Consider the following 15,018-nt stretch of genomic DNA (forward strand, 5'->3'; position numbering starts at 1 on the left):
ATTTCTGTCATGCCACTTTGCATTAATTCCTGTAAAGCACCTGAAGGGTTAATAAACTACCTGACAGCAGTTTTCAATATGTTTAGGGGTGCTGTTTTTAAAATGGTATCACGTTTGGGGGTTTCCCAATATATGGGACCCCTAAAGTCACTTTAAACATGGATAAGTCCCTAAAAAAATAAATGTGGTAAATTTCTTTGAAAAAATGAAAAATTGCTGCTACATTTTTAAACCTCCTAAAATGCTAACAAAATAAAATAACATTTTACAAATGGTGCTGATGTAAAGCAGACATGTGGGAAATGTTATTTATTAATGGTTTGCTGTTGTTTGACTATCTGGATTAAAGGGATAATCATTCAAATTTAGAAAATTGCTAATTTTTTAACATTTTTCTCAAATTTTTTATATTTTTTATAAATAAACACAAAAAATGTTGAACTAAATTTACCATTATCATAAAGTATAATGTGTCACGAAAAAACAATGTCAAAATCACTGGGATTTGTTGAAGCGTTGCAGAGTTATTACCACATAAAGTGACACTGGTCAGATTTCAAAAATTTGGCTCGGTCACTAAGGGGTTAATATAAATAAAAAGTAATTGAATGAAATGTGCAAAATAGCAAAATTGTGCAAGATGTGAACACAAAAATATTAAAGCACTAAAAAGCAGTGTATGTGAAAAAAACTAATAAACCAAAAAAATATATAATGCTAGATATATTGCACAACCCAACTAATTGTATATATATATATATGTGTGTGCAAATGGTGCTAAATAAAGATCTAGTGCAAAAAATAGAGTATGCAAAATTGCAATCCCTGCATATAATATAAAGTGTACTGATATAAAGTGCAACCGTGCTGATACTATAAATCCAACCTGGCTCCCTATATTGCACAAAATTGTGCAAATAATGCTAAATCTAGACGCTAGAAAGTGCAAAAAAATGGCCCTGCATATAATATAATATGTGCTAATACTGGGTACCTTATATTGCACAGTACCACGCTAGAAACCACAATAGAAAGTAGTGCAACAGTAATAAGATAGGGTAATATAATCAAGGTACTAAGGTGCAAACAGTGCCTAAATGAAACCGCCGCTATTATACACCAGCAGCGGCATAGGTAGCATAAATAAAAGTTAGATAGTTAAAAGAGGCTCCACATACCTATAGGTTTATTTATATTAAATATACTTTTTACACTATTTTTCAATCTGGGTATATATAACTACATATTTATCATATTTTGTGTGCAATATTTGTGCCATATAGGTATAGGCATTATTTATTTAGTTTGTATATTTTTGAGGTGTCTTATTATACCACTATAGTGTGTTCTAATTTTATCAGCTTCATTTGTGTATATTACTATTTTTTACTTTATATTACCATTAATAAAATTAATTTTAATACAGTGTCTTTGTGTTGCACGTTTTGTTTGGGATGATTTATGTTTAGTAGTGCATGACATATACCTTGCATACAAGTGGTTATTTATTGGATTAAACATTAGAAATGAAGAAGTGCTTATTCTCAGCGCCGCATTATATAGGACGAAAATGGAGTAAATGTCCATAAAAAATCAAGTTTATTGAAAATACATAGATAGATAATCAAATATCAAACAACACAATAAATACTTGTACACAAAAAGGTATTATAGACAAAAGAAATGGCTATGGTAGCACAGATAGAAAACAACGTGGAGAAAAACTGATGCCAGTTGGTATTTTCATAAAGTGCATAGTGCTACAGTCTCACTAAGGGGGAGAGGAGGCAGGGTATATCTGATCTAAAGAAATAAATTAAGTCCGTGTGGACGGGTCACAGAGCCCTGTACACAAACTCTAACCACTAACCATATCCTGGACAGTCACATAGAGACCCTGAGTCCTTACCCCACAGAGATGGCACACAGGAGAACACCACGCTGTAGCCCCAACGCGCGTTTCGCGTTAGCTTCGTCAGGGGGCGAAGCTAACGCGAAACGCGCGTTGGGGCTACAGCATGGTGTTCTCCTGTGTGCCATCTCTGTGGGGTAAGGACTCAGGGTCTCTATGTGACTGTCCAGGATATGGTTAGTGGTTAGAGCTTGTGTACAGGGCTCTGTGACCCGTCCACACGGACTTAATTTATTTCTTTAGATCAGATATACCCTGCCTCCTCTCCCCCTTAGTGAGACTGTAGCACTATGCACTTTATGTAAATGACAACTGGCACCAGTTTTACTCCACGTTGCTTTCTATCTGTGCTACCATAGCCATTTCTTTTGTCTATAATACCTTTTTGTGTACAAGTATTTATTGTGTTGTTTGATATTTGATTATCTATCTATGTATTTTCAATAAACTTGATTTTTTATGGACATTTACTCCATTTTCGTCCTAAATAATGCAGTATTGGGAGTGTCCGATATGTAATCATTAGTGCGACTCCTCTGAATTGGGCTTCCCTATTTAGGGTTGTGAGCATGGTGGAGAAGTTTCACATGACTTGTTTCAGTTAGGGCTTGTTATATTCTCAGCGCCGCAGTAGGAGCAATCAGACGCTGCAGTCTTCTGGCTCCACACTGTCGTAGTAAGCCCATGACACCGGCCATTCCCTCACAACAGTGCATATATACCTCCCAGGCCATTCCCTCACAACAGTGGACATATAACACTACGGCCATTCCCTCACAACAGTGCACATATGCCACCCAGGCCATTCCCTCACAACAGTGAACATATACCACTACGGCCATTCCCTCACAACAGTGAACATGTACCACCTCGGCCATTCCCTCACAACAGTGCACATATGCCACCATGGCCATTCCCTCACAACAGTGCCCATATACCACCACGGACACACTGGGGCAGATTGCTGGACACACTGGGGCAGAGATGCTGGACACACTGGGGCAGAGATGCTGGACACACGGGGGCAGAAATTCTGGACACACTGGGGGCAAAAATGCTGGACACACTGGGGCAGAAATGCTGGACATTGGGGGCAGACATGCTGGACACACTGGGGCAGAGATGCTGGACACACTGGGGGCAATATGCTGGACACACTGGAGCAGATTGCTGGACACACTGGGGGCAGTATGCTGGACACACTGGGGGCAATATGCTGGACACACTGGAGGCAATATGCTGGAGACACTGGGGGCAATATGCTGGACACACTGGAGGCAATATGCTAGACACACTGCGGGCAATATGCTGGACACGCTGGGGCAGAATGCTGGACACACTGGCGCAATATGCTGGAGACACTGGGGCAATATGCTGGAGACACTGGGGGCAATATGCTGGACATACTGGACGCAGAATGCTGGACAAACTGGGGGCAATATGCTGGGCACACTGGGGCAGATTGCTGGACACACTGGGGGCAATATGCTGGATACACTGGGGGCAATATGCTGGGCACACTGGGGGCAATATGCTGGACACACTGAGGCAGAATGCTGGACACACTGGGGACAATATGCTGGAGACACTGGGGGCAATATGCTGGACACACTGGGGGCAGAATGCTGGACACACTGGGGCAGAATGCTGGATTCACTGGGGGCAGAATGCTGGACAAACTGGGGGCAATATGCTGGACACACTGGGGCAGAATGCTGGACACACTGGGGGCTGGATGCTGGACAAACTGGGGGCAGAATGCTGGACAAACTGGGGGCAGAATGCTGGACACACTGGGGGCAGAATGCTGGACAAACTGGGGGCAATATGCTGGACACACTGGGGGCAGAATGCTGGACAAACTGGGGGCAGAATGCTGGACAAACTGGGGGCAGAATGCTGGACACACTGGGGGCAATATGCTGGACACACTGGTGGCAGAATGCTGGACACACTGGGGGCAGGATGCTGGACACAGCGGGGGCAGGATGCTGGACACACCGGGGGCAGGATGCTGGACACACTGGGGGCAGAATGCTGGACACACTGGGACAGAATGCTGGACACAATGGGGGCAATATGCTGGAGTCAATGGGGAAGAATGCTGGACACACTGGGGGCAGATTGCTGGACACACTGGGGGCAGATTGCTGGACACACTGGGGGCAATATGCTGGAGTCAATGGGGAAGAATGCTGGACACACTGGGGGCAGATTGCTGGACACACTGGGGGCAGATTGCTGGACACACTGGGGGCAATATGCTGGACACACTGGGGGCAATATGCTGGAGACACAGGGGCAGATTGTTGGACACACTTGGCTCACAGCTGTGCACATATGCTATTTCCTCAAAATAGTGCACGTATGCCATCCAGCCATTCCCTCACAACAGTGTACATATACCACCCCCCATTCCCTCACAACAGTGCACATATACCACCCCCCATTCCCTCCAACAATGCACATATACCACCCCGACCATTCCCTCACAACAGTGCACATATACCACCCCCCATTCCCTCACAAGAGTGGACATATGCCATCCGGCCATTCCCTCACAACAGTGCACATATACCACCCCGGCCATTCCCTCACAACAGTGCACATATACCACCCCCCATTCCCTCACAACAGTGCACATATGCCACCCTGGCCATTCCCTCACATCAGTGCACATATACCACCCCGACCATTCCCTCACAACAGTGCACATATGCCACCCCGGCCATTCCCTCACAACAGTGTACATATATCACCCCCCATTCCCTCACAACAGTGCACATATGCCACCCTGGCCATTCCCTCACATCAGTGCACATATACCACCCCGACCATTCCCTCACAACAGTGCACATATACCACCCTGGCCATTCCCTCACAACAGTGCACATATACCACCCCGGCCATTCCCTCACAACAGTGCACATATACCACCCTGGCCATTCCCTCACAACAGTGCACATATACCACCCCGGCCATTCCCTCACAACAGTGTAAATATACCACCCCCCATTCCCTCACAACAGTGCACATATGCCACCCTGGCCATTCCCTCACATCAGTGCACATATACCACCCCGACCATTCCCTCACAACAGTGCACATATACCACCCTGGCCATTCCCTCACAACAGTGCACATATACCACCCCGGCCATTCCCTCACAACAGTGTACATATACCACCCCCCATTCCCTCACAACAGTGCACATATGCCACCCTGGCCATTCCCTCACATCAGTGCACATATACCACCCCGACAATTCCCTCACAACAGTGCACATATACCACCCTGGCCATTCCCTCACAACAGTGCACATATACCACCCTGGCCATTCCCTCACAACAGTGCACATATACCACCCTGGCCATTCCCTCACAACAGTGCACATATACCACCCTGGCCATGCCCTCACAACAGTGCACATATACCACCCCGGCCATTCCCTCACAACAGTGCACATATAACACCCCCCATTCCCTCACAACAGTGCACATATACCACCCTGGCCATTCCCTCACATCAGTGCACATATACCACCCCGACCATTCCCTCACAACAGTGCACATATACCACCCTGGCCATTCCCTCACAACAGTGCACATATACCACCCTGGCCATTCCCTCACAACAGTGCACATATAACACCCTGGCCATTCCCTCACAACAGTGCACATATACCACCCCGGCCATTCCCTCACAACAGTGTAAATATACCACCCCCCATTCCCTCACAACAGTGCACATATGCCACCCTGGCCATTCCCTCACATCAGTGCACATATACCACCCCGACCATTCCCTCACAACAGTGCACATATACCACCCTGGCCATTCCCTCACAACAGTGCACATATACCACCCCGGCCATTCCCTCACAACAGTGTACATATACCACCCCCCATTCCCTCACAACAGTGCACATATGCCACCCTGGCCATTCCCTCACATCAGTGCACATATACCACCCCGACCATTCCCTCACAACAGTGCACATATACCACCCTGGCCATTCCCTCACAACAGTGCACATATACCACCCTGGCCATTCCCTCACAACAGTGCACATATACCACCCTGGCCATTCCCTCACAACAGTGCACATATACCACCCTGGCCATTCCCTCACAACAGTGCACATATGCCACCCAGGCCATTCCCTCACAACAGTGAACATATACCACTACGGCCATTCCCTCACAACAGTGAACATGTACCACCTCGGCCATTCCCTCACAACAGTGCACATATGCCACCATGGCCATTCCCTCACAACAGTGCCCATATACCACCACGGACACACTGGGGCAGATTGCTGGACACACTGGGGCAGAGATGCTGGACACACTGGGGCAGAGATGCTGGACACACGGGGGCAGAAATTCTGGACACACTGGGGGCAAAAATGCTGGACACACTGGGGCAGAAATGCTGGACATTGGGGGCAGACATGCTGGACACACTGGGGCAGAGATGCTGGACACACTGGGGGCAATATGCTGGACACACTGGAGCAGATTGCTGGACACACTGGGGGCAGTATGCTGGACACACTGGGGGCAATATGCTGGACACACTGGAGGCAATATGCTGGAGACACTGGGGGCAATATGCTGGACACACTGGAGGCAATATGCTAGACACACTGCGGGCAATATGCTGGACACGCTGGGGCAGAATGCTGGACACACTGGCGCAATATGCTGGAGACACTGGGGCAATATGCTGGAGACACTGGGGGCAATATGCTGGACATACTGGACGCAGAATGCTGGACAAACTGGGGGCAATATGCTGGGCACACTGGGGCAGATTGCTGGACACACTGGGGGCAATATGCTGGATACACTGGGGGCAATATGCTGGGCACACTGGGGGCAATATGCTGGACACACTGAGGCAGAATGCTGGACACACTGGGGACAATATGCTGGAGACACTGGGGGCAATATGCTGGACACACTGGGGGCAGAATGCTGGACACACTGGGGCAGAATGCTGGATTCACTGGGGGCAGAATGCTGGACAAACTGGGGGCAATATGCTGGACACACTGGGGCAGAATGCTGGACACACTGGGGGCTGGATGCTGGACAAACTGGGGGCAGAATGCTGGACAAACTGGGGGCAGAATGCTGGACACACTGGGGGCAGAATGCTGGACAAACTGGGGGCAATATGCTGGACACACTGGGGGCAGAATGCTGGACAAACTGGGGGCAGAATGCTGGACAAACTGGGGGCAGAATGCTGGACACACTGGGGGCAATATGCTGGACACACTGGTGGCAGAATGCTGGACACACTGGGGGCAGGATGCTGGACACAGCGGGGGCAGGATGCTGGACACACCGGGGGCAGGATGCTGGACACACTGGGGGCAGAATGCTGGACACACTGGGACAGAATGCTGGACACAATGGGGGCAATATGCTGGAGTCAATGGGGAAGAATGCTGGACACACTGGGGGCAGATTGCTGGACACACTGGGGGCAGATTGCTGGACACACTGGGGGCAATATGCTGGAGTCAATGGGGAAGAATGCTGGACACACTGGGGGCAGATTGCTGGACACACTGGGGGCAGATTGCTGGACACACTGGGGGCAATATGCTGGACACACTGGGGGCAATATGCTGGAGACACAGGGGCAGATTGTTGGACACACTTGGCTCACAGCTGTGCACATATGCTATTTCCTCAAAATAGTGCACGTATGCCATCCAGCCATTCCCTCACAACAGTGTACATATACCACCCCCCATTCCCTCACAACAGTGCACATATACCACCCCCCATTCCCTCCAACAATGCACATATACCACCCCGACCATTCCCTCACAACAGTGCACATATACCACCCCCCATTCCCTCACAAGAGTGGACATATGCCATCCGGCCATTCCCTCACAACAGTGCACATATACCACCCCGGCCATTCCCTCACAACAGTGCACATATACCACCCCCCATTCCCTCACAACAGTGCACATATGCCACCCTGGCCATTCCCTCACATCAGTGCACATATACCACCCCGACCATTCCCTCACAACAGTGCACATATGCCACCCCGGCCATTCCCTCACAACAGTGTACATATATCACCCCCCATTCCCTCACAACAGTGCACATATGCCACCCTGGCCATTCCCTCACATCAGTGCACATATACCACCCCGACCATTCCCTCACAACAGTGCACATATACCACCCTGGCCATTCCCTCACAACAGTGCACATATACCACCCCGGCCATTCCCTCACAACAGTGCACATATACCACCCTGGCCATTCCCTCACAACAGTGCACATATACCACCCCGGCCATTCCCTCACAACAGTGTAAATATACCACCCCCCATTCCCTCACAACAGTGCACATATGCCACCCTGGCCATTCCCTCACATCAGTGCACATATACCACCCCGACCATTCCCTCACAACAGTGCACATATACCACCCTGGCCATTCCCTCACAACAGTGCACATATACCACCCCGGCCATTCCCTCACAACAGTGTACATATACCACCCCCCATTCCCTCACAACAGTGCACATATGCCACCCTGGCCATTCCCTCACATCAGTGCACATATACCACCCCGACAATTCCCTCACAACAGTGCACATATACCACCCTGGCCATTCCCTCACAACAGTGCACATATACCACCCTGGCCATTCCCTCACAACAGTGCACATATACCACCCTGGCCATTCCCTCACAACAGTGCACATATACCACCCTGGCCATGCCCTCACAACAGTGCACATATACCACCCCGGCCATTCCCTCACAACAGTGCACATATAACACCCCCCATTCCCTCACAACAGTGCACATATACCACCCTGGCCATTCCCTCACATCAGTGCACATATACCACCCCGACCATTCCCTCACAACAGTGCACATATACCACCCTGGCCATTCCCTCACAACAGTGCACATATACCACCCTGGCCATTCCCTCACAACAGTGCACATATAACACCCTGGCCATTCCCTCACAACAGTGCACATATACCACCCCGGCCATTCCCTCACAACAGTGTAAATATACCACCCCCCATTCCCTCACAACAGTGCACATATGCCACCCTGGCCATTCCCTCACATCAGTGCACATATACCACCCCGACCATTCCCTCACAACAGTGCACATATACCACCCTGGCCATTCCCTCACAACAGTGCACATATACCACCCCGGCCATTCCCTCACAACAGTGTACATATACCACCCCCCATTCCCTCACAACAGTGCACATATGCCACCCTGGCCATTCCCTCACATCAGTGCACATATACCACCCCGACCATTCCCTCACAACAGTGCACATATACCACCCTGGCCATTCCCTCACAACAGTGCACATATACCACCCTGGCCATTCCCTCACAACAGTGCACATATACCACCCTGGCCATTCCCTCACAACAGTGCACATATACCACCCTGGCCATTCCCTCACAACAGTGCACATATACCACCCCGGCCATTCCCTCACAACAGTGCACATATAACACCCCCCATTCCCTCACAACAGTGCACATATACCACCCTGGCCATTCCCTCACATCAGTGCACATATACCACCCGACCATTCCCTCACAACAGTGCACATATACCACCCTGGCCATTCCCTCACAACAGTGCACATATACCACCCTGGCCATTCCCTCGCAACAGTGCACATATACCACCCTGGCCATTCCCTCACAACAGTGCACATATACCACCCTGGCCATTTCCTCACAACAGTGCACATATACCACCCCCCATTCCCTAACAACAGTACACATATAACACCCCCCATTCCCTCACAACAGTGCACATATACCACCCTGGCCATTCCCTCACATCAGTGCACATATACCACCCCGACCATTCCCTCACAACAGTGCACATATACCACCCTGGCCATTCCCTCACAACAGTGCACATATACCACCCTGGCCATTCCCTCACAACAGTGCACATATACCACCCCGGCCATTCCCTCACAACAGTGCACATATACCAACCTGGCCATTCCCTCACAACAGTGCACATATAACACCCCCCATTCCCTCACAACAGTGCACATATACCACCCTGGCCATTCCCTCACATCAGTGCACATATACCACCCTGGCCATTCCCTCACAACAGTGCACATATACCACCCTGGCCATTCCCTCACAACAGTGCACATGTACCACCCTGGCCATTCCCTCACAACAGTGCACATATACCACCCTGGCCATTCCCTCACAACAGTGCACATATACCACCCTGGCCATTCCCTCGCAACAGTGCACATATACCACCCTGGCCATTCCCTCACAACAGTGCACATATACCACCCTGGCCATTCCCTCACAACAGTGCACATATACCACCCCCCATTCCCTCACAACAGTGCACATATAACACCCCCCATTCCCTCACAACAGTGCACATATACCACCCTGGCCATTCCCTCACATCAGTGCACATATACCACCCCGGCCATTCCCTCACAACAGTGCACATATACCACCCCCCATTCCTTCACAACAGTGCACATATACCACCCCGGCCATTCCCTCACAACAGTGCACATATACCACCCTGGCCATTCCCTCACATCAGTGCACATATACCACCCGACCATTCCCTCACAACAGTGCACATATACCACCCTGGCCATTCCCTCACAACAGTGCACATATACCACCCTGGCCATTCCCTCACAACAGTGCACATATACCACCCCGGCCATTCCCTCACAACAGTGCACATATACCACCCTTGCCATTCCCTCACAACAGTGCACATATAACACCCCCCATTCCCTCACAACAGTGCACATATACCACCCTGGCCATTCCCTCACAACAGTGCACATATACCACCCTGGCCATTCCCTCACATCAGTGCACATATACCACCCCGGCCATTCCCTCACAACAGTGCACATATACCACCCCCCATTCCTTCACAACAGTGCACATATACCACCCCGGCCATTCCCTCACAACAGTGCACATATACCACCCTGGCCATTCCCTCACAACAGTGCACATATACCACCCCGGCCATTCCCTCACAATAGTGCACATATACCACCCTGGCCATTCCCTCACAACAGTGCACATATGCCACCCTGGCCATTCACACACAGCTGTGCACATATGCCATTCCCTCACACTAGTGCCCCTCACACTAGTGCACATATACCACCTCGGCCATTCCCTCACAACAGTGCACATCATGCTCTTCTACATCTAGCTGACAGGACACATGCGCTGGCGCTGAGGTAACAGAGCTCCAGCAGTGACAGGAGCGGAGTACACACTGTGCTGGCTCGCACACACCGCAGGTTGGTCAGAGCAGGAGTCCCGCCATTGGCTGCGTGCTAGGATCAGCCCTGAGCTCACACACAAAACTCCGGCAGCGCAGCTCCTCACAGCAGTCCTAACTGTGGAGAACGGGAGCGCTCATCACCGCCGGCTTCTTGTGCACTTCACCGACATCGTCGCCGCGACCACTCCTCTCACGTCGGCCGCTCCATGCGATTTCCGTGGATTGTAAAACAATAAAGTCATATGGTGTAGTCATATATTAAGCACCTGCCTTGTGACATGGCCGCGGGACGTCCTCTCTGGCTCTTGCTGTGGCTGGGGTGCCTGTGTCTGGCTGACATGAAGAGCGCTGACACCGGGGCACAGCAGAGGCACGAAGAAGCCGTGCTGCCAGTGGGGGACACGGTATCCGAGCACATGCTCAGACTCTACGATAGGTACCGAGGCGATGGAGTATGGGGCACAGACGCGGCCAGGCACCAGCTGCCCCTCCACAACGGGAATACGGTGAGGAGCTTCCGAGCCCTGCCCGGTGAGTAGTCTGTGTTCTGTGCCCACATGATGCGCCGTGCATGCTGCTCCTCCAGCTGACCGGCTGCTCCCTACAACTGACAGGCTGCTCCCTACAACTGACAGGCTGCTCCCTACAACTGACAGGCTGCTCCCTACAGCTGACAGGCTGATCCATCCTCCTGACCGGCTGCTCCCTACAACTGACAGGCTGCTCCCCCCAGCTGACCGGCTGCTCCCCCAGCTGACCGGCTGCTCCCTACAACTGACAGGCTGCTCCCTACAGCTGACAGGCTGATCCATCCTCCTGACCGGCTGCTCCCTACAGCTGACCGGCTGCTCCCTACAGCTGACCGGCTGCTCCCTACAACTGACAGGCTGCTCCCTACAACTGACAGGCTGCTCCCTCCAGCTGACCGGCTGCTCCCCCCAGCTGACCGGCTGCTCCCTACAACTGACAGGCTGCTCCCTCCAGCTGACCGGCTGCTCCCTACAACTGACAGGCTGCTCCCTACAACTGACAGGCTGCTCCCTACAGCTGACAGGCTGATCCATCCTCCTGACCGGCTGCTCCCTACAACTGACAGGCTGCTCCCCCCAGCTGACCGGCTGCTCCCCCAGCTGACCGGCTGCTCCCTACAACTGACAGGCTGCTCCCTACAGCTGACAGGCTGATCCATCCTCCTGACCGGCTGCTCCCTACAGCTGACCGGCTGCTCCCTACAGCTGACCGGCTGCTCCCTACAACTGACAGGCTGCTCCCTACAACTGACAGGCTGCTCCCTCCAGCTGACCGGCTGCTCCCCCCAGCTGACCGGCTGCTCCCTACAACTGACAGGCTGCTCCCTCCAGCTGACCGGCTGCTCCCTACAACTGACAGGCTGCTCCCTACAACTGACAGGCTGATCCATTTTCCTGACCGGCTGCTCCCTACAGCTGACCAGCTGCTCCCTACAACTGACAGGCTGATCCATCCTCCTGACCGGCTGCTCCCTACAACTGGCAGGCTGCTCCCCAGCTGACCGGCTGCTCCCTACAACTGACAGGCTGCTCCCCCCAGCTGACCGGCTGCTCCCTACAACTGACAGGCTGCTCCCTCCAGCTGACCGGCTGCTCCCTACAACTGACCGGCTGCTCCCCCCAGGCTGCTCCCTACAACTGACAGGCTGCTCTCTACAGCTGACCGGCTGCTTCCTCCTGCTGACCGTCTGCTCCCTACAGCTGACCGGCTGCTTCCTCCTGCTGACCGTCTGCTCCCTACAGCTGACCGCCTGCTTTCTCCTGCTGACCATCTGCTCCCTACAGCTGACCGGCTGCTTTCTCCTGCTTACCGTCTGCTCCCTACAGCTGACCGTCTGCTTCCTCCTGCTGACCGTCTGCTCCAGACAGCTGACCAGCTGCTTTCTCCTGCTGACCGTCTGCTCCCTACAGCTGACCGGCTGCTTTCTCCTGCTGACCGGCTGCTCCCTACAGCAGACCGGCTGCTTTCTCCTGCTGACCGGCTGCTCTCTACAACTGACAGGCTGCTCCCTACAGCTGTCCGGCTGCTCCCTCCAGCTGATTGGCCGCTCCCTACAATTGACCGTCTGCTCCCTACAGCTGACAGGCTGCTCCCTACAACTGACAGGCTGATCCATCGTCCTGACCGGCTGCTCCCTACAGCTGACCGGCTGCTTCCTCCTGCTGACCGTCTGCTCCCTACAGCTGACCGGCTGCTTTCTCCTGCTGACCGTCTGCTCCCTACAGCTGACCGGCTGCTTTCTCCTGCTGACCATCTGCTCCCTACAGCTGACCGGCTGCTTTCTCCTGCTGACTGTCTGCTCCCTACTGCAGACCGGCTGCTTTCTCCTGCTGATCGGCTGCTCCCTACAGCTGACCGGCTGCTTCCTCTTGCTGAACGTCTGCTCCCTACAGCTGACCGGCTGCTTTCTCCTGCTGACCGTCTGCTCCCTACAGCTGACCGGCTGCTTTCTCCTGCTGACCGTCTGCTCCCTACAGCTGACCGGTTGCTTTCTCCCGCTGACCGTCTGCTCCCTACAGGAGACCGGCTGCTTTCTCCTGCTGACCGTCTGCTCCCTACAGCAGACTGGCTGCTTTCTCCTGCTGACCGTCTGCTCCCTACAGCTGACCAGCTGCTTCCTCCTGCTGACTGTCTGCTCCCTACAGCAGACCGGCTGCTTCCTCCTGCTGACCGTCTGCTCCCTACAGCTGACTGGCTGCTTCCTCCTGCTGACCGGCTGTTTCCTCCTGCTGACCGTCTGCTCCCTACAGCTGACCGGCTACTTCCTCCTGCTGACCGTCTGCTCCCTACAGCTGACCGGCTGCTTTATCCTGCTGACTGTCTGCTCCCTACAGTTGACCGGCTGCTTCCTCCTGCTGACTGCTCCCTACAGCTGACCGGCTGCTTCCTCCTGCTGACTGTCTGCTCCCTACAGCTGACTGGCTGCTCCCTCCTGCTGACCGGCTGCTCCCTCCTGCTGACCGTCAGCTCCCTACAGCTGACCGTCTGCTTCCTCCTGCTGACCGGCTGCTTCCTCCTGCTGACCGGCTGCTCCCTACAACTGACAGGCTGATCCATCCTCCTGACCGGCTGCTCCCCCCAGCTGACCAGCTGCTCCCTACAACTGACAGGCTGATCCATCCTCCTGACCGGCTGCTCCCTACAACTGGCAGGCTGCTCCCCCCAGCTGACCGGCTGCTCCCTACAACTGACAGGCTGCTCCCCCCAGCTGACCGGCTGCTCCCTACAACTGACAGGCTGCTCCCTCCAGCTGACCGGCTGCTCCCTACAACTGACCGGCTGCTCCCCCCAGCTGACTGGCTGCTCCCTACAACTGACAGGCTGCTCTCTACAGCTGACCGGCTGCTTCCTCCTGCTGACCGTCTGCTCCCTACAGCTGACCGGCTGCTTCCTCCTGCTGACCGTCTGCTCCCTACAGCTGACCGGCTGCTTTCTCCTGCTGACCATCTGCTCCCTACAGCTGACCGGCTGCTTTCTCCTGCTTACCGTCTGCTCCCTACAGCTGACCGTCTGCTTCCTCCTGCTGACCGTCTGCTCCAGACAGCTGACCAGCTGCTTTCTCCTGCTGACCGTCTGCACCCTACAGCTGACCGGCTGCTTTCTCCTGCTGACCGGCTGCTCCCTACAGCAGACCGGCTGCTTTCTCCTGCTGACCGGCTGCTCTCTACAACTGACAGGCTGCTCCCTACAGCTGTCCGGCTGCTCCCTCCAGCTGATTGGCCGCTCCCTACAAC

The 15,018-nt window shown here is 52.9% G+C and overlaps 1 protein-coding gene across 1 annotated transcript in view; it reads left to right on the forward strand.

The window, feature by feature from the left end:
• Positions 1-11,198: 11,198 nt before the first annotated feature.
• The window catches only part of BMP3 (bone morphogenetic protein 3), a 125,427-nt gene continuing 121,607 nt past the window's right edge, over positions 11,199-15,018 (forward strand). Inside the window, exon 1 of the mRNA XM_069742835.1 lies at positions 11,199-11,785. Within this exon, the coding sequence (XP_069598936.1) occupies positions 11,533-11,785 (253 nt within the window). The 5' untranslated portion in view covers positions 11,199-11,532. The remainder of the gene's footprint in view (positions 11,786-15,018) is intronic.

The sequence above is a fragment of the Ranitomeya imitator genome, chromosome 1, assembly GCF_032444005.1.
Source record: "Ranitomeya imitator isolate aRanImi1 chromosome 1, aRanImi1.pri, whole genome shotgun sequence".
Classification (NCBI taxonomy): Eukaryota; Metazoa; Chordata; class Amphibia; order Anura; family Dendrobatidae; genus Ranitomeya; species Ranitomeya imitator.